Source organism: Haliotis asinina, chromosome 5, assembly GCF_037392515.1.
Source record: "Haliotis asinina isolate JCU_RB_2024 chromosome 5, JCU_Hal_asi_v2, whole genome shotgun sequence".
NCBI lineage: Eukaryota > Metazoa > Mollusca > Gastropoda > Lepetellida > Haliotidae > Haliotis > Haliotis asinina.
The window spans coordinates 67848566-67867404 of record NC_090284.1 but is presented as its reverse complement, the minus strand read 5'-3'; the positions used below and the strand labels follow the sequence as shown (position 1 = coordinate 67867404).

The 18839-nt window shown below is 41.2% G+C and overlaps 1 protein-coding gene across 1 annotated transcript; it reads right to left on the bottom strand.

Moving 5' to 3' along the window:
* Positions 1 to 482: 482 nt before the first annotated feature.
* Positions 483 to 16857, bottom strand: LOC137283996 (probable glutamate receptor). Its single transcript, XM_067815660.1, has 10 exons — positions 16759 to 16857; positions 14583 to 14612; positions 13075 to 13093; positions 11653 to 11751; positions 10339 to 10452; positions 8185 to 8273; positions 7754 to 7854; positions 2921 to 3011; positions 2220 to 2301; positions 483 to 1051 (listed from the first exon to the last, which is right to left on the bottom strand). Exons 1-10 carry the CDS (start codon positions 16855 to 16857, stop codon positions 813 to 815), a joined length of 963 nt encoding a protein of 320 aa, XP_067671761.1. The 3' UTR covers positions 483 to 812.
* Positions 16858 to 18839: the final 1982 nt, after the last annotated feature.

Below are 18839 nucleotides of genomic sequence, written 5' to 3'. Positions count from 1 at the left end.
GGGCACTTCAATATTTGATTGAAAATGATGTAAAGCTGCATTATTTTTCAGATGAAGAAATGTGAAAGTGGCATACTTACTCATTGCTGAATAAATCCGTTAATGGAGAATTTCGAGGTAAGAGGAAAGACAGGTAATCTGAGAGAAATACTTCTTTGATTTTCACAACCTGGCACGTGTCCGATATGATGGTGTCCCACACCCAGGCATTGGTAATGAGGATGTAGTTGCCATGAGAAATTTGTTCTTTCTGAAATTCTATACTTTGAGCCAGTGCTTCGTCTTGTCCTTGTAACGTTTCCTCTATCCGTTTAGACAATGTTTGAAACACGTGATCCTTGGAATGCTATGAATAAAATAAACCTAACTCATGACATCAAAACTAAATCCGTTTCACACAACAATGACCACATGCCCTTTTTTGATTAACATGTATGTTTGGACCTCTGTAAAAATAATTACATGAAATGTTGTGTGCTTTCCCCATGGGTAGAAATTGTTCTGCTGAAAGATCTTTTATATGAGCTTTCTGGACTGACATTATTGCAGAAAATATGATGCTGAGCTACAGAACCTTGTGAGGTGATCCACACTAAGATCTATTTTGATATAATCTTCCTGGTAGCGTCATTAATTAACATTAAAATTTCCATTGTTGGTTATGGTGAAAAATGGACTGTGTTCAAGTCCATCACAATACTTGCCACCTTAAAAATATCCCCATCGATTACACGGACATTCTGATTATATTGTTCATTTACTGAAACATTTTCGTATAGGTGTAATTAGTGGCCATCATTCTATGAGCAGTTTCACACAATAGTTTGCATTACCTTGAACGCGATTTGGGAATAGCTTCCTGGGATAGAAGCAACTTTGAAGTCAACTTGTTGCACTAATTCCGATAGAGTATCGAAAGGAACTGTTTCCTTGGAAACTGAAACCAGTGCAACCAGGTTGCCCGTGTATACAGCTGTCATCATCACACAGAATATACACCAGAAGCTGAACAGAAGGCGGCTTGATTGGTATCGAGGCAAGTGGTGCAATCCTGAAGTCAAATATCATGATTTTTGTCAATGAGTAAACATACAGTGTCTGTTGAGTAAGTGATAGCTCACGAGTATATGCCCGGTACGGAAGTATTAGTGCTCAATAAACAAATACAAGAACGATGTTTTTTTCTGTTTGTGTCTGAACTGGATGAAGATCGGGATACATCTGAGGCACACATATTCTAGGTACCACATCCTAGGTCTAGGAATTTATAGAATTACTAAATGTAATGTGTAATGTGAGTTCTTGGAGTAGATTGTGTACAAATAAATCTCGTCTTTCTCTGCAATGAAATGAGTCCAGGATGCAAGGTAAAACAAAGGAAGGCTGGACCAGACAGTCCAGCGATTGTCCCGTTGCGAAACGATGACAGAGAATGTGTTTATGAATCATTATGAAATGGTGATGATATTAGGTGTTCGCGGAAAGGTTCCACCGGCAACCGCCTTAAACACATGCAAAGTCAAGTCAATTGTTCACCTAGAATATTGAGTGAGTGGGTTCAGTTTTACGCCACATTCAGCAATATTTCAGCTATATGGCGGCGGTCTGTAAATAATCGAGTCTAAACCAACCCAGTGATCAACAGCATAAACACTAGTCTGCGCAATTGGGAACCGATGACATGTGTCAACCAACTCAGCCATCCTAGCCCTCCCACCCCCTTATTCGCAAGTATAGTCGCATTTTGTGGCAAGCATGGGTGCTGCAGGCCTACTCTATCCCGGACCTTCACGGGAAGTTCACCTAAATTAATTCATGAACGTATGGCGTAAATCAAAATAGAGAATGACGTCAGACATAACTTTTCAGTAATACATCAAAATGTCCTCCACGTAAGTCATGAATATACATCATAACGAAGGTTACATGGACATATTCATAACTTTCTAGATTAATCAGATATATCAAAAGTGAATACGTAGGCTTGCTGTTACCTTGACGTAGTGGTACATGAACTCCGATTTCAATTGCTGCCGTTGCTGCTTTCCTGAAGGACCATTTCGTCCTCTTGTAAGCATATTCCATTACATAGATGAGCATACTTATTGATGGTATTGCTAAACACCAGCAAAGGTACACCTCCCACCTAAAACTTAGTAACACTGATTTCCATTCAGACTTTTCATTGTTTAAGTTCTTGTATATGGCAACACCGTTACTTGTTGTAATCGGAAATGAAAAGTCTACAACAAGTCCTCTCCTGTAGTTGATGAAGTAAGGGACAGGGCACATATCTGCAATCTGTGTGAACAATAAAATAGCAATGTCATATGTGTGTTCATAAAAAAACACAAGACATAATTCTGTCAAAAGCGAGTGAAAAAGTTGATATCAATATTTCTTAAAAAACTTTGTCACTAACTGCTGTGAAGATAAAGTGTTAATGTAGTCGGCTGAAGATACAGTGTTAATATAATTGGAATTTCACAGTCGATAAAGCTATCAGCAAATGTTTTCTGACAAACATGGAAAGGGTTTTGACGCTCTTATTTTCGCATCAAATCATTAAAGATTGCTAACGTCTATGTTTACAGGTTGGTGCATTCGATCAAACGAAACGAAGGAGGGAGTGTAAACGCAAAGATATTCAGCGTCACTGGAGACAATTAGCGATGTATTTGATTTTGAGGTCATTGTAACGATCGTGCACCATTGTCATAACAGCGATATCTTTTGAGAGGTCTCATCTAACTCATACCTCATGCTGAAACCAGCTGTAAAAGGTGTAACATTATCACCCTCGACAGTTTAATCAGTTCAACTCACAACCAGCACGAAAGAAGGAACTGTCATGTGTGCTAACTGCCATTGCGCCATAAAGGTCGGTGGAGTGCATTACCTACCAGATTCCCTGTGTTACCTGTCTCTGAAGCATTCCGATTATTCCAGTCCAGGTTTCATTTGGCAGTTCAGTTCCCCACAGCTGATCCTCAGGTTCCACAATTTCGTAACTGAAGATGAAATGATGGCAAGACAGCATTTATTGTAATCAGCCAGGTAATCCCATAAGCCACCGAGTAGTATATACAATGACAGTTCTAAAACACTTTCAAGAAAAGTCTCTATAAAGCCTTATTTACTAAATAAGGCTTTGGTTGGGACCTTAGTTCTTGCTACTATTACCCCTACTACAAAAAAGTTGGCGTGCCTATGTCACGTTTATATCGATGAAACAGTTTAACGTGAACCACCTATGATCTCTTTGGTGTTCGTAATAAAGGCTTGCTGGGCTTTTTGTATCCCCTGTTCTATGTACTTTTTTTTCTCGTCCTCGCTGATAGCAGACTTACGAGACTTGGACCGAATATCTTGTTTCATTCCGTTATATTTTGTGAGTTCAGAGAGGATTGAACGAAACTCCTCTTCTGAGATCTTACTATCAGAGAGTGCCGTGGAAATACGCTCACTCACTGTGTTGAGCTTTGCTTCGGCCAGAACCCTGATCTCGTCGTGTTTCAATGCCTTACGATGCAGTCTGCGTGATAATAACTTAAGCGCCAACCCTGCTAACCCTGCCACCCCTGCCGTTATTTCAATACCTAGCACTATAGGTGCAGCCACGATGGTAGCCAACAACCCAACGCCTGCCGCCCCTAGTCCCATGCTGGTTGCCATAAGGGTAGTGTCAGCCCCGTCCACGATATTGAAAGCTCTATTGTACTTCTTACATAGTGCTTTCCGCGTGTCACGGTCTTGTTCTAGTTGACGTTTCACATCACATAACTGCCTCAAGCGGAACCCATCTAGGGTTTCCAACGTCTTCGCTACTTCCTCTACGACTGGGTACAGACCCATCCTATAATATATATTATGAAAGATATTTTAATTGGGTTTCAGTTAATAGTCCATAAGTGAATTTGAATTCTATAAGGTCTATACCACTATTCAGGGTAATAGGTGAGAGGTTAATAGACTTTCCTGTTGTAATAAAAACCCCACTGAGACTTATTAAGCGGTTTATATGACCCGGGGTATCCCGTTGTATAACAATACGACAATGTTGACCTATGTGTTCGTCATACCAGTGTATTGACACCCCGGGTACAATTTGTTGTACTCTTGAGTTGTTTTCAGTGCTTAAATAAAAGAAGACTTCTATGATGAGCGTGGAAGGGGAGAATATATCAAGAATATTTATATTACTCAAACTATTGCTAAATGTTAATTTATTTTTTCCTACAGACATTAACCTATTTCCGGAATTAATAGATATCATGAATCCCCTCTCCGGAATGATGAAATCCCCGATCCAGCTACCGTTGTTACTAATCTTAGAGATCCACTGATTTTTGTCCATTGTGATATAAGGTGAGGCGAGTGTTAAGTTGATCTTCCATTTAGGCTCTTTAAAATCTGATAACGACACCCGTCTGTACACGTTGTCTTTAAAGTGCAGGATGTATAATTCATCTTCCTCACCAGGCTGATCGAATCCCTCCGTATCTCCTAGGTCGTTAAGCGTAGTGTTGGGTTGATGACTGGTCATTATTAAACTATTACGATATAATTTCCAACTGGTTTTTTGATAATAGTTCAGGGGTGAACTTCATACCCATGAAGTGTATGTTGGCAGGTAGGAAGATATTGGTTAGTGATATATTGTTTTCCACGATAACGTTGACCCCCTGCAGACTGGTGTTGGAGTCGGCACCCACCCGCACGTAAACGTTGCAAACTTGATACTGGTGTCGTTTCACCCACCCGAGTTTGATCCCCTTCACTATCTCGACATCATTCCCCGATGGTTCCCCAAGGTAGACTTTGATGATCAGTGTTGAGTTTGCCGGTAGACTCTCTAGTATAGTGACCACGCCTTCGAATTCAGACACCAACTGCAATTTCACGTTTTGTATGGTCGGTTTACTCGATAGCATGTGGGCTGCAATAGTGTCGACTGGGCTGACGACTATGCTACGTCTCTGAGTTGGGACGTAAGCCACGAGCAGGGTTCCATTGTTCACGACTTTGTTTAGGTGGTTGTCTTTATTATCCGTGAACACGTAGGGAGAGACGAGTCTAATATTGAGAAACCAGTCGTCGTTATCGGGTAACAACACCCACTTGTCATCTTCGGTGAAGACGAGCATATATGGTTTGTTTTGGACGACGGTAGTGCTCTCAACATCGTCTAAGTCGAACAGTTTACCCCCGAACGATGGGTATATTATCCAGTTATTATTACCGGTGTTGACAAGGGCGTACTTAGTGTTGACTGTTGCTCTTGCGGTATCTACTATATCACTTAGGGCTCCACCGGAGGTGACTTCAACGCGTTTGTAAATGTTGTTTTTCAGTTGCAAGGCGTACGTTTTACCATCTACTCCGGGAGCGTCGAAACCGCGCGTGTCTCCGAGGTCGGAGATCCCTATATTGACGCATTTTTTCACTCCGGGCCCTTGTGCGCTGGTCATTTTACATGAAGCGTTAAGCTGAGGTATCCTATATTTACAGGATTATGATTTATATCTAACACCGATATTGTCAGCTCAGGTATGTTGCCCTGGGTTAATCTCTTATACTGCCGTGGTGAAAACGACTCGGTTCTACCGTCGTTGTATTTCTCAGTTTTCACCGGCACTGCTCTCAGTATAGTGGAAGGGTGACCTCCTTGAATGTTGTACGTTGTGCTCACCTGGCCGAGATGAATGTACAGCTCTCGGTACGGTACTAGATCGGGTAACTTCGTGCCTGTGACGGTTGTTGTTGGTTTTATCTCGTCAGGAGGCATACCGAGTATCCTCGCTAATGGTCGGCCTAGCCTCAAGGGGTTTCTTCCGTTGTTGATTAACACCACTGTACCGTTTGAGTCGTTCATCTTGAGTTCGGCTCCCAGGGGTTTGAAGACCTCGTCGTTTAGAGAGCACACGCTGTAGTAGCCGTCAGTTATCTGACTGCGAGTTCCACTGACGAACAGCTTATTGTTGCTGACGTTGATGTTAGTCCATTGCGGTAGGTAGGTGATATCGCAGAGTGCGACTTCGAGTTGGCCTGACGTGTTATCGATCGCGTGCGTCAGCTGAACGGCCTCACCGGTCATTATTCCTGGAAGTGTTATGTACATATTATAATATATAATTTATATATTATAATATGGACTTAGCACACTTGAAAATCGTGGTGGTAGGTAATACGGGGTTTAAAACAACCTTTATTAATATCTTTGAAAACTATGTCGTGTCCGTTAATAACGCGCAGGCGGTGGTAAACTGGAATCAAAACCCAATGCAGTTTTGGCAGAACCAACTCAACTTTGCTGTGTGGTGTGCGACGACAGGGTCGGGTGTGACACTAGACTACGGTATAGACGAACTGAGTAAGGCAGTCATTTTGTTTCATATTTATTATCAAACGAGACGAATATTGAAGGAAATAAGTGCTCCTCTTCCCCAAGATAAAGCGTGGAGTATGACGAATAACCCCTATGATAAACGCGCTTATGAACGTGTTTGTGGGGAGTTTGAGATTCCAACGAATAAAGACTTTCGCGGTCCAAGTCTTGTAAGTCTGCTATCAGCGAGGACGAGAAAAAAAAGTACATAGAACAGGGGATACAAAAAGCCCAGCAAGCCTTTATTACGAACACCAAAGAGATCATAGGCGGTTCACGTTAAACTGTTTCATCGATATAAACGTGACATAGGCACGCCAACTTTTTTGTAGTAGGGGTAATAGTAGCAAGAACTAAGGTCCCAACCAAAGCCTTATTTAGTAAATAAGGCTTTGTAGAGACTTTTCTTGAAAGTGTTTTAGAACTGTCATTGTATATACTACTCCGATCCTATATGGTCAGTCAAAACTTACAACATAGATAAAGTGGATATGAAAGCCGACGAACCTAACTTGTACTACTTGAGGGATGGGCCGGGTAGGGGTTTTGTAAGAGAAGAATTATTGATCGTACCGTACGGCACAGTGTTACCTCCTACCAACACACGGTAATAGTAGCAAGTAGGCACGCCAACTTTTTTGTAGTAGGGGTAATAGTAGCAAGAGCTAAGGGCCCAACCAAAGCCTTATTTAGTAAATAAGGCTTTGTAGAGACTTTTCTTGAAAGTGTTTTAGAACTGTCATTGTATATACTACTCACCGTTTAACGGAACAGCGTTATACCATTTGCAAAAGTGTTTCAGCTGTATATATACAATGTATCTTTGGGTAGGGCACATTATTGTGCTGCACTGAGACATCTTGTCGTGTACCATCCTTTCACGTTGTACTGCAGTTGTGTTTTGTACTGTCATAGTGATATCTCTGCGATTTGTAATCCTAATGATGTGGGATCCAGAATTGTTAATTACAGCACATTTGTAGACTGCTTACTGGTTCCACACTAAGCTGTTTCACCGACTCTTGTCAACTTTTTAGTTTCAGTCGCAGGGTAGTTCGGAATAGTCATTTTCAACGTGAACGTTCCTTGTAACATATGTTGTATTTGGGATTACACTTTCTTAGTAAATTACAAATTCTAGTACTTTTTGAGTTGATATGCTTATGCATTCCTATGTTACATTTGACCACTTTCTAAATTACATTGTGTAATCATTGAATGTTCCTTGTCTGATCAGATGTAAGAGAATGCCTAGTTTCAGGGCCTGTTTGTATCTTTTTCTGTCACACGTATGTTCATGGAAACCTTTGTCATAAATGTTTGTGACACGAGTAATAGCTTTATATTGAAACAAAATGCAAGTACCTGAAATTGAAAATGCCAGCAAGGTGATCCACAATGTCAATTCCAAATCCAACGTATCTTGGTCTCCCATCCACTATCTCCTTCTTGATCGTTGACAGCCACTGAAGAATTCGCAGTAGAACACTAATATATGTCAGTAGGTAATGACCTCTAGCAGTGGTCACTCTGGAGGACTGGCAAGACTATTTGATCCTACCATGATGGCTTGGGACTCTGTTCATAATTTTAATCATAGGTTTATTGTGTCCAAACTCAATTATGTAGGAAACCATCGTGTTGATCAAATATTGTTTATTACGATCAAAGATCATTCTCGGCCTCCTTGATTATAAATGAACGTCGGCACGCTCTGAAATACCGATGAATAGGATTGTGAAAGAACGGTGAAGAAACGTTGTTTCTGTTTCCGAAAGGAAGATTCAATAACTTACCTCCAATGTAGCTATTGTCAGCTTTCTTCCGTTGAGACCTTTGGCAGTGTTGGGGAAAATAGCTGATGACCAACTGCTTAGACGAAGGTCTGACAAGTTAACAGAACTCCATGCACGTCTTTCTGTGTGCCAGAGTAGGGTCGATATTTCTGTGTCCCGCAAGAGCAGCTGTTGGGGTAAGGTTTTCGCCCGAAAAGACTGGCAAGTCAGCTTCACCATGGGTTGTGAAAATATATATCACAAAGCGTAAGGTAACATGTGTATGTTCTATTCGACACTAATTTCCTGAAAGTTTCAAAATGATTTAGGACATACTTAGCTTTTGTACGATCGAAACGATTTTAGAATTGCCATTGACTGGAGTACTTTATTCGACCAACACACAATAATATTGACATACATATTTTGTTAGTAGGATCTGTTAATGACAGTCTAGGCCAAGCTTAGCCTTTTTACGATGGAATTAGATGGAGAAACAAGCTACATACGTCATGTCTAGATCTGGTGTATGTACTTGCCTGTATATGAGACCCTGTGCGGTTATCACGGGTCCTCATTGTTACTCGGGCGACGTTGTCAAATGTCACATTCATCGTAGGAATCACGCCATCATCTACTGACATGATCAACCATTTGGTAAAATGGCGAAAAGTTGCCCTCGCTCCAACTGTGTTGTCGAGATGACTAACCTGATTCACGGAGGATACAAAATGTGACTAATTACATCAAATACCTTATCAGCTCGTATAGATCTGTTTCAATTACGACATGGGTGTCCGTAAACAACCGAATCTCACCCAGGCAAGTGATCAAGGCAATGATGTCACACAAGTCGCTAAGCATTAACCCTGGTCATTTACTACCACCGGTTTCTATATTTCTGTTCGCTCAGTCCGTTGTAAAATAGTATAGCATGTCTATGTATGTTAAGTATATGTGTATTATGTTGTTTTAAATGCTTAAAGAAGTCATCTGTTTCATAACAAGTTCTGTGTTTCAAACCATACATCTCAAACGTGTCACTTGAATTTCTTGTCCGTCCCCTTATTGTCGGGTGTTTAATAATTTGCCGTGACAAAAGGTATACGAAATCGCCTCAGAACCTGCGAAATATAGTCTTAAATATTCAATATTATGTATTGAGCAGACCAATACCAAGATAGAACGATTCACAATAGTGGTTTCTAATTCAATGCAACTGAGTCAAATCTAAAGCAATGGGTCACAAATATAGTATCAACTCACCAAAGTCTTGGTTTTCAGTGAAACAGTGATACTAAATGTTACAGCGAGCTTTCTTGAATGTCGGTTGAACGTTGAGGAAGAGGCAGACAGATGTAGATACGAATAATGACACGACTCCAGTATTACTCTGATTGCAAGTCGCTGTGTGCGTGTGTCGTCAACACAAGAACTAGCCATAAATATACACATTCTTGAACGTTCGAGCACAGTGCCACCACATCGCCACTGACAGAACTTTTTCGGTCTGTCTCGTGTTGACCAACAGTCAAAACACACTTTCACAGACAGAAGATCTCCTAAAGAAAGGCAACTCTAAAGCACTACCTTAAAAGGCGTGCCGCTAAAATACGATTACCGATGATACGAAATGTGATCCATTACAACAATCACTCAAACCTGTAAACATTGTGACCCAATAATAACTATCACTTAATCTATAATAATACAAAAAATAATACAAATTACAGAAAACACATTCTCGTAACACTGATTCTTTCATGCTTTTGTAGGATTTACAGTATTGTTTAGAAGACAGAAATACTACTGAGGCATTAGGACAAACTCTCTCCATGTGATTTGTGTTAGCTTAGGTTTTACTGGTAACGTCTCACACGCTCTGTCATCATCCTTTCAAACATTTTAATTCATTCTCCCTTAAAATGTTCACCATTGTCTTCACACCAAATTGAAACTGTTTCGGCAGGTAACCATGACTGAGTATTCTTATGCGTCGACCTTACCTACTGACGATACGCAACTGGTGGTCATGTAGTTAGATCCTTATATCGAGTAATTACGTGTATACAATAAACGTACATGAAATACTTACATATGAAAGTATCTGTTGGGCATGATAGCTGTTGCATAACAAAAAGAAGGAATACTTGAGGGCTTCGCGATGTGCTTTACTTTTGATTTCGGTGATATGTTCCTCAATAAGGGCATAGAAAGTCTTGATATCCCACTGCAGAACCGGAAACTTCTGATAAGCCATTTCCTTCAGTAATTCATTTCCCAGTGTATCTGGAATAAAACGTCAGAAGCACTTGTCTCATGTATGTAAATGATCTAGCGTGGGCCGGGCCATCCTGTGACTGACATCATGAGCATCGATCTGCTCAATCAGGATGCGATGACATGATATAACTAAGTCACCAAGCATGACCGCCGGTCCTTACAGTCGTCGGGGTGGTGAGGTAGCCCAGGGGTTAAAGCATTCGCTCTTCACGTACGAGTACCCTCACGTTCGAGCAGGGGTACAATGTCTCATGCCCATTTCTGGTGAACTCCAGCGTAATATTGGAGAAATACAGCTAAAACAGAACTCACTCACTCATTTCCAACCGCCTCTAACCAAGATCTTGATGGGTATATAAAGGAGAGGATCAACTCTAACCCAGATCTTGTTGGATATCTAAAGTACAGACCCGTGAAGGCCCGGGCAGAATAGGCCTTCAGCAACCCATACTTGTCGTAAGAGGCAGCTAACGGGATCGGGTGGTCAGTCTCGTTGACTTGGTTGACACATGTCATCGGTTCCCGATTGTGCAGATCAAAGCTTATGTTGTTGATCACTGGATTGTCTGATCCAGGGTCGAATATTTACAGACCGCCTCCATATAGCTGGAATATTGCAGAATACCGCGTAATACTAAACGCACTCACTTTAAAGTAGAGGATCAACTCCAACCCAATCTTGACCAGTATCTAAAGCAGAGGATCAACTCAAACCCGGATCTTGACCAGTATCTAAAGTAGAGGATCAACTCCAACCCAATCTTGACCAGTATCTAAAGTAGAGGATCAACTCAAACCCAAATCTTGACCAGTATCTAAAGTAGAGGATCAACTCAAACCCAAATCTTGACCAGTATCTAAAGTAGAGGATCAACTCCAACCCAGATCTTGAAGGGTATCTGAAACTGCTTGATTCATCAGAGCAACTATTTAGTGGGTATATTGCTCAGGGTGGTGGCTTAAGTGATTCGAATGAAAGTTGTAACTACTATATAAAAATGTGGCATTGCATTCAGTAAATGCTGTGAGACACAGTGGTAAATATCTAGGCTTGGAAATCTTGTTGCTTGCATCTAATCGTTTCTACAGATGTGTCTGTGTTCTAACAGGCTTCTCTTTGCCGACCTCCGTAAACAGGAGTGGAATACAACAATAATAATAATAAGAAGAAGCAGTTGTATTTGTGTTTCAATGTGATGTAGTTACCATAGACTTCATCGTATATTATCAGCCTGTGATATGAATCCCTTGACAGCGACACAAGGTGTGGCAGACGTTGTTCTTCAAGTGGGTCATGTAGTTCATCTGAAACACAAGATGGTTACGTCAGGTGAAGGTTAAAAGGTTATAAAGGTTATATACGAGTCAGTGACCAGTCTTGACTGCCCTCAGAAACAGATGTCATCAGGTATAAAGGGAAAGTGTATCTGTTAAAGACTATATGAATGGATCACTACAAATCAGTGATCACACCAGGTGTTATTAGAAGAACCCACCATTCTCTATAAGCCAGGATTTACAGCTCGATACTGCTCAATAGCTTTACTGCCATGAGACGAAGGCCAGTCAACAAACCAGACAGTCAAGTGAACCATGAACCATAAACAATCCGGTTTCGCTTGGAATTATATCCACTGTGCAGAAATTCTTCGGCTCATGTGTTACAGTTAAAAATTTGTAGTGACAAAAGGTATATGCAGTCCCCTCAGAACCAGCAAAATACAACATTGAGAAGTCTGATATTTTCAATATTGTATTCAGCAAACAAAAGCAAAAATATACAGATTCACAAGAGAGGTTTCATGTACGATACAAAGGAGTCAATTCTAAAATAGTGCCTAATGGATCACAAATATAATGTCAACTTACCGAAGTCTTGATATGAGAGTGAGAAACAGTTATGCAGAATGTAACACGGCGAGCGTTCAAACCAGCAGTTATGTAGATTAGCCGTTCACGGAGACTGATGATGTATATACTCCAGTAATCTGTGTGTATTTCCGTTTTGACAACATGGCAACTAGCCTTTTTATATAAATTCAGCTATTTCCTGAAAGTTCGAGCACATACGACCATCGCCACCAACGTGGAATGCTCTAGAATGCCAATATTTACTTTGCTTGGTCTGTGAGTGAAATCTGCCAGAAGCCCTTCAGTAAGTGCACTAACTTATATATTTAGTTTGACCAGTGTGATCAATGCAATCGTCCACTCTCGGAATAGTAAAAGAATCAGTTCGTGAGAGTGCATTGACAGCTTTCATGCCAGCACAGACAACCACATACACTACTCTTCAGCACAAGAATACATGGTGAACTCCACGGACTCTCACTGGGTTCAATAATGTCATTGTCCAGCATGTATTTCACTTCCTTCCGCAGAAATTTTCACTGGACTCATCATGTTGACACGACACAACCTCTTTTGTTTACGATGGCCAGGCGTCAGGACAATATAGTCTGTGTCGCTAACCTTTTTGTCAACAACATATGGGCCTTGATATCTTGCTCTCAATGGTTGACCAGGAATGGGAAGCAAAACTAACGCTTTCTCGTCACAAGTAAAATTTCTCTCTTTTGACTTTCTGTCATAGTTTTGCTTTATTTTTGCTTTTTTTTGCCAACTCACTTGCTTTTGAAAATGTGTCCTGAAATGCAGACACATAGTCTAACAGACTGATCTTAGGACTGTCATTGAGCCACTGTTCTTTTAAATATTTCAGTGGCCCAGACACACTGTGACTAAATACAAGTTCAAAGGGGATAAACCCTAAGCTTTCCTGAACTGACTCTCTGACCACAAACAACAGAAAATGCAGACCCTCATCCCAATCTTTCTCCGTCTCGATTATATTCATCAAATAAAGATGCAACCTCTCTAAAGCTCCCTGTGACTCTGGGTGATAAGTTCTAGACTTGCTTAATATCTAAGTGGTACACAGCCTGTTGAAACACCTTCCACATAAAATCTGAGCCCTGATCAGACTGAACAAAAGCTGGCAAACCAACTAAGGTGAAAAACTTTATCAAAACCTTGACAATCACGGGAGCAACAAGCCTACGAAGTGGAATTGCTTCAGGAAATCTGGTAGAAGCACACATGATAGTGAATAAATACTGATTACCAGACTTAGTCTTAGGTAGTGGACCAACACAGTCAATAATAACTCTTCTGAAAGGTTCCTCAAAAGCCGGTATAGGTTTCAAGGGAGCGGAAGGAATGTTCTGAGTTGGTTTTCCAACAATTTAGCATGCATGACAGGTCTTACAAAATTCAGCCACATCTTGTCTCAAACTAGGACAAAAGGATTTACAAGTGCCAATGAAAGTACACGCTTTCGAAATACTTTTCGTACGACGATTTGATGATACAATTTCCATTCATCCTCCACAAGAACATCCGGCGACCTATATTTTCTCATCAGAACACCATCCTTGTAGTAATAACAAACTGGAACCTTGCAAACTTCCTCAAAAGAAACAGCCTTACAAGCCAACTTCTGCACTTCAACATCCTCACCCTGTGCACTAATAAGCTGCTCTCTGGAAAGAATGTGATCACCACCTGACAAATTACTACTCTTTGAAGATAAGGCATCAGTCTCTACCTCACACAAAGAATGATCCATGAATGTACCTGATAAATCTTTCAGCAAAGAAGTCTTGGAAGAACTACCTTTCGACACTGAAATGCCTTTCGTCACCGCACAAGAAGGAAAAATACCCGGAAATTCATCCTCCAACTTTTCTGTACTAACTGAACTATCCGGCAAAACAATGACAATTGGATCAGCACCAACTTTGGCCCCTATAAGATCATTACTGATCAACAAATCGACACCCGGAAATGGGAGTCAAGAACACCGACTTTCACCTCACCTTAAATCAGATCTGAAGTCAAATTCACAAAATGGAGAGGAGCAGAATTGCCACCTATACCCTGAAGCAAAACATCTGAGTTCGATGAAGACTCATCAGAAAAAGGCAAAATATCCTTCAAAATTAGAGATTGAATAGCTCCAGTATCCCTCAAGATAGTAACATGTCGTGGGGTAGAATTATCTCCCATTAGTGACACAGAACCATTAGAAACAAAGGGCAAAGACTCCTTCCAAACTACAGAATCTGGGGACTTACTCTCACAAACAAAACACTCCTCAGAGTTACCTGGAAAGAAAGGCTTAGGTGCGATGGACACATAAGCATTTCGGGAACCTATAACCTGATTTCTAAACTAGAGTTTGTAACATGCAGAAATCAAATGACCTGGCTTCTTACAATATGCACAAACAGGATCAGAACCACTGGTAGTCTTAGGCTCGGTCCGAAAAGTATGTGACTGCTTGCCACTAGGATTTGAACCTGTTCTAGCACTACTGTGACCTGCATGTCCTAATAATCTGCCAACATTGCTGCCTTATGTATGTCATCAACCTTTTGTTCATCCAAATAAGTCTTCAGGTCAGAATGAACACTCTGCTTGAAATCTTCCATCAAAACTAACCATCAAAATTGTGACTTCCTTAGACACACACCACCTACAAACAATGTCTCCTTTTCTCTAGCAAACTCAATAAAAGTCTCATTGTCCCTTTTGTGAGCATTCCTGAACTTCTGACGATAAGCCTCAGGCACTAACTCATGAATTTTCAAGAGTGTACTCTTGACAAGACTGAATAAGCATCCTGAACTTTACCCTAACAGTTTGCAATAGCATAGCCCATGACTCCCTAGGCCACTTGAGATTTTTAGCAACCTTTTCAAAATGTAGAAAATATTTGTCTACTTCTTCCTCATTAAAAGGGGGTACCAATCTAGCATGCTTTGCAATGTCAAAAGTGGAAGGTAGAAAAGGGTTTTCAAGCTTTTTCAGTACAATTTCTCAGTCAAGTCAAATTCTAATTCCTTTCCATTTCTGTTTGTATTTCCTTCTCCATCTTAAACCTTTTCATTTCCATTTCATTCCTTTTCATTCCTTCCAGGCAGCGGTTATGTAGATCAACCGTTGGCAGACATTGATGATGTATATAATCTGTGTGTATTTCAGTCCCGATACGACAACTAGCCTTTATATATACATTCAGCCATTTCCTGAAAGTTCGAGCACATACGACCATCACCACTAACGTGGAATGCTCTAGAACAATAGTAGTCTCGTGGTTACCTTCTTTAAAGGGAGTTAACTCTAGAGAACTACCTTCAAGGCCTGCCGATAAAATACTAATGGCACTGAACATTTATGATACGAAATGTGACCCATAATAATTATCATTCAAAACACTAAACGTTGTGACCCAACAATAATTATTACTTAATCAATAAAACAATTTACAGAAAATAGACTCTCATAACACATGTGATGTTGGTAAGAAAACATATGTTTGGAACATAAAACATCGCGTCTCCTAAGCGCCACCTTCCCGTTTGAACGTCATATGGAACCGTGTGCACAATGTTAGAAACTTGGACCTATCTGGTCACCCCAACCAAATAGCATGTGACGAACCGTTAATTCTATAATCATGTTAATACATTTAATAAATGTGAATCAATCTGAAAATATAGTGTAAGTGAGAAGACTAAGGGTTTTTTCTGGGAAAGTAAATGGGTTTGTGTGCGGATAGTGCCACTAAGGAGCCATTGTTATTTACGATATCACATTACGCCTTTGTTAATTTGCATACAACAGTGAACAAACAGGTGTCTTAGACACGCACCTCACTTATGACATGTGGGTCAATGATACCTCATGTATGTATATATATATACAACACAGTAGTTGTGGACACACTCAGACTGTGGATGAATAAAAATCGAACAGTAGTGCAAAGCAAATTGTTCTATCTGGTGTCGGCAGAATTAATGACCTGGGTCGAACGTCGTGGAACTGACGTACTCTCTTCTAACCGACATATTTCTCAGACTGTGTCACACTGGCTTGAAGTTATGAGCTCTATATTATCTTTCTTCTTTTCTTTCGTTATTAGGTGGGATTTAGTTTTGGACTGCTTTAAAATGATTGAAAGAGCTGAGTTGTAAGCTGCTTTTAGCAATATTCTAGTGTCCAAGGCACAACATTTGGACCCCAGCTGGCCCTCGTTCATTAAGTTCATGTACTTTTCAAACTCTCGGTTAGAGGAGTTTGGATAGTAATATACACACTGGTCAGTGACATGCCATTGCCCACGAGTAATACCCGGCATAACTACAGGCGGTCAATAGGTGACCAGCCGGCCCCCCAACTAAGCATGCACGTGCTGGCCGTTAAAAGTAATACTAATAAAGGAACCAAATCATTACAGGCATTTACTACCTCGGTAATGAAGGCACATTCTGGCCAGTTGCTTCGCATGTTCAACAAAGATAACGAGGGGCCTTCATTACTGATGACCCATCGCTGACCGTGACCCATCACTGACCGGGACGTAAGGGGGAAGAGCTAAAACAAAGACTTAGACTGACCAACCCTGGGTATATATAACGGCTCAAACAATAGAGCCAGGAGAGAAGAGAGCGAGACGCTGTAGTCTACACGTGTGTATAACTGAGAATAAAGAGTTGTGGACCCGAGACAGACTTGTGTCGTTCATGTCCTGGACATCCACGGAGAGACACAGCACCACCACACCTAAGTACAACCATCCTAACCCCCAGTGTGGTACTGGAGGACTAGGTGCAAACCTTCAATTTCTCCGTGCGATACTAGCAACATTACCAGAAATGAGCTTCACACATTGTACTCATGTGGGGAGTCGAACACGGGTCTTCGGAGTGACGAACAAACGTTTTAACCAATAGTCTACCTCATCCGACCGGATGCTTTAAAGATGTTATGATCTGTTGATTGCATACCGTTGAATATCTCTCGTACTAGTGGGTATTGTCCGCTTTTCTGTCTGAAGAACTAAGCACATTACTGACCACTGATTGCTGGTCGATTACCCTCGTTCCTCTCTTAATCGTTTATATATGCCAATCAATTCAGGACATCGGGGTTTGATTAATGTGGAGGCTCTTCATGATAGAATTTTGTTGTACACTTTTGCACATATTTATTTATCGGATGATCCACTGGTGATGCACGTCAAGACTCACGATGAAAGCAAGGACTTCCACAGCTATTTTAAGCGTGCCACTTTGTTGGACAGAATCTGAAATTTGAGGTTGATTTTTGTGGTGATGGTGATGTACTGCTGGACGGTACAGTGATGGGAGTAAACCAGGTAAAGTCCTTTACCAAGTCTGCCCAGAGTCGGTACTTTATGGAGAAGCAGTCTGAGAAGCCATTGCATCGTGTGTACATGCAGTGTGTGCAACAGAACGGCAATCCAACCGACTCCTTCGCCAGGATGAAGTCGGCTGGTCTCAAATGTGAAACTGAGGGCTTCCTTTTTGCAGCTCAGGACAAGTCACTTCCCACTCGCAATCGTCATAATGTGATTCTTAATCCAAATGCGAACATGAAATGTTCTTTACAATGAATTTACAGAGACTGTCCAACACCTGGTCAGTGGATGCCCTTCCTTGGCAGAAACAGCATACCTTAAAAGACATGATGGCATGGCTCGCTGCTTTTACTATCGTTTCCACCATGCCTGTGGCTTTGACCCCGAGGTCCATCCATGGTACGACCCTGAACATGTCCAGGGCGTCCTGGAAAATGATGCTTTCAAACTTCTCTGGAATAGGCCAATATACAGCCTGAGACGAATTCCAGTCAACAAACCTGATCTTGTCCTTTTTGATAAAGCCAATGAAATTATTTATATCATTGAATTTTCTGTCCCTTTTGACTGCAATGTGATTGGCAAGATTCAGGAAAAGCATAATAAATATGCGGACCTCACCTTTGAAATGTCTCGCTTGCATCCCAAGTACACCATTGTTCTCGGTGCCCTTGGTTTGGTACCTCCTGATATTTTGGTGCAGATCAGGATAGTGCCCGGGTTCTCCACCCGAGAACAGCCCTTCTGACAATCTGGGTAATACAGAAGGGGGCAGTGTTGGGGAAGTCCCATTTACTTTCTGGGCTGTGTGTAAAGGGGGCGAGGGCCTAGAGCTGATGATGAGCCTTACCAGCCTGACTGTGCCAGGATCACCCAGACCCTCTCTGCTGCATTTCTATATCAATCTGTAAAGTAATAATAGTAATAAGAAGTTGTCTTTTATAGCTCACAGTGTCCAACACCAAGTGATTGCTTGCGGCGCTCTTCAGAAGACCGCTAGTCTAGACATCAGGGTAATACTTTCGGAAGAGGAAAGTTTTCAGCTTTAACTGGAAGGTAGACAGTGTTACAGTGTTTTTAATAAAGACAGGCAGATCGTTCCAGAGAAAGGCGGATGTGAACGAGAAGCGTCTATGTCCAAAAGTTTTCAGTTTGGCTGTGGGAATTT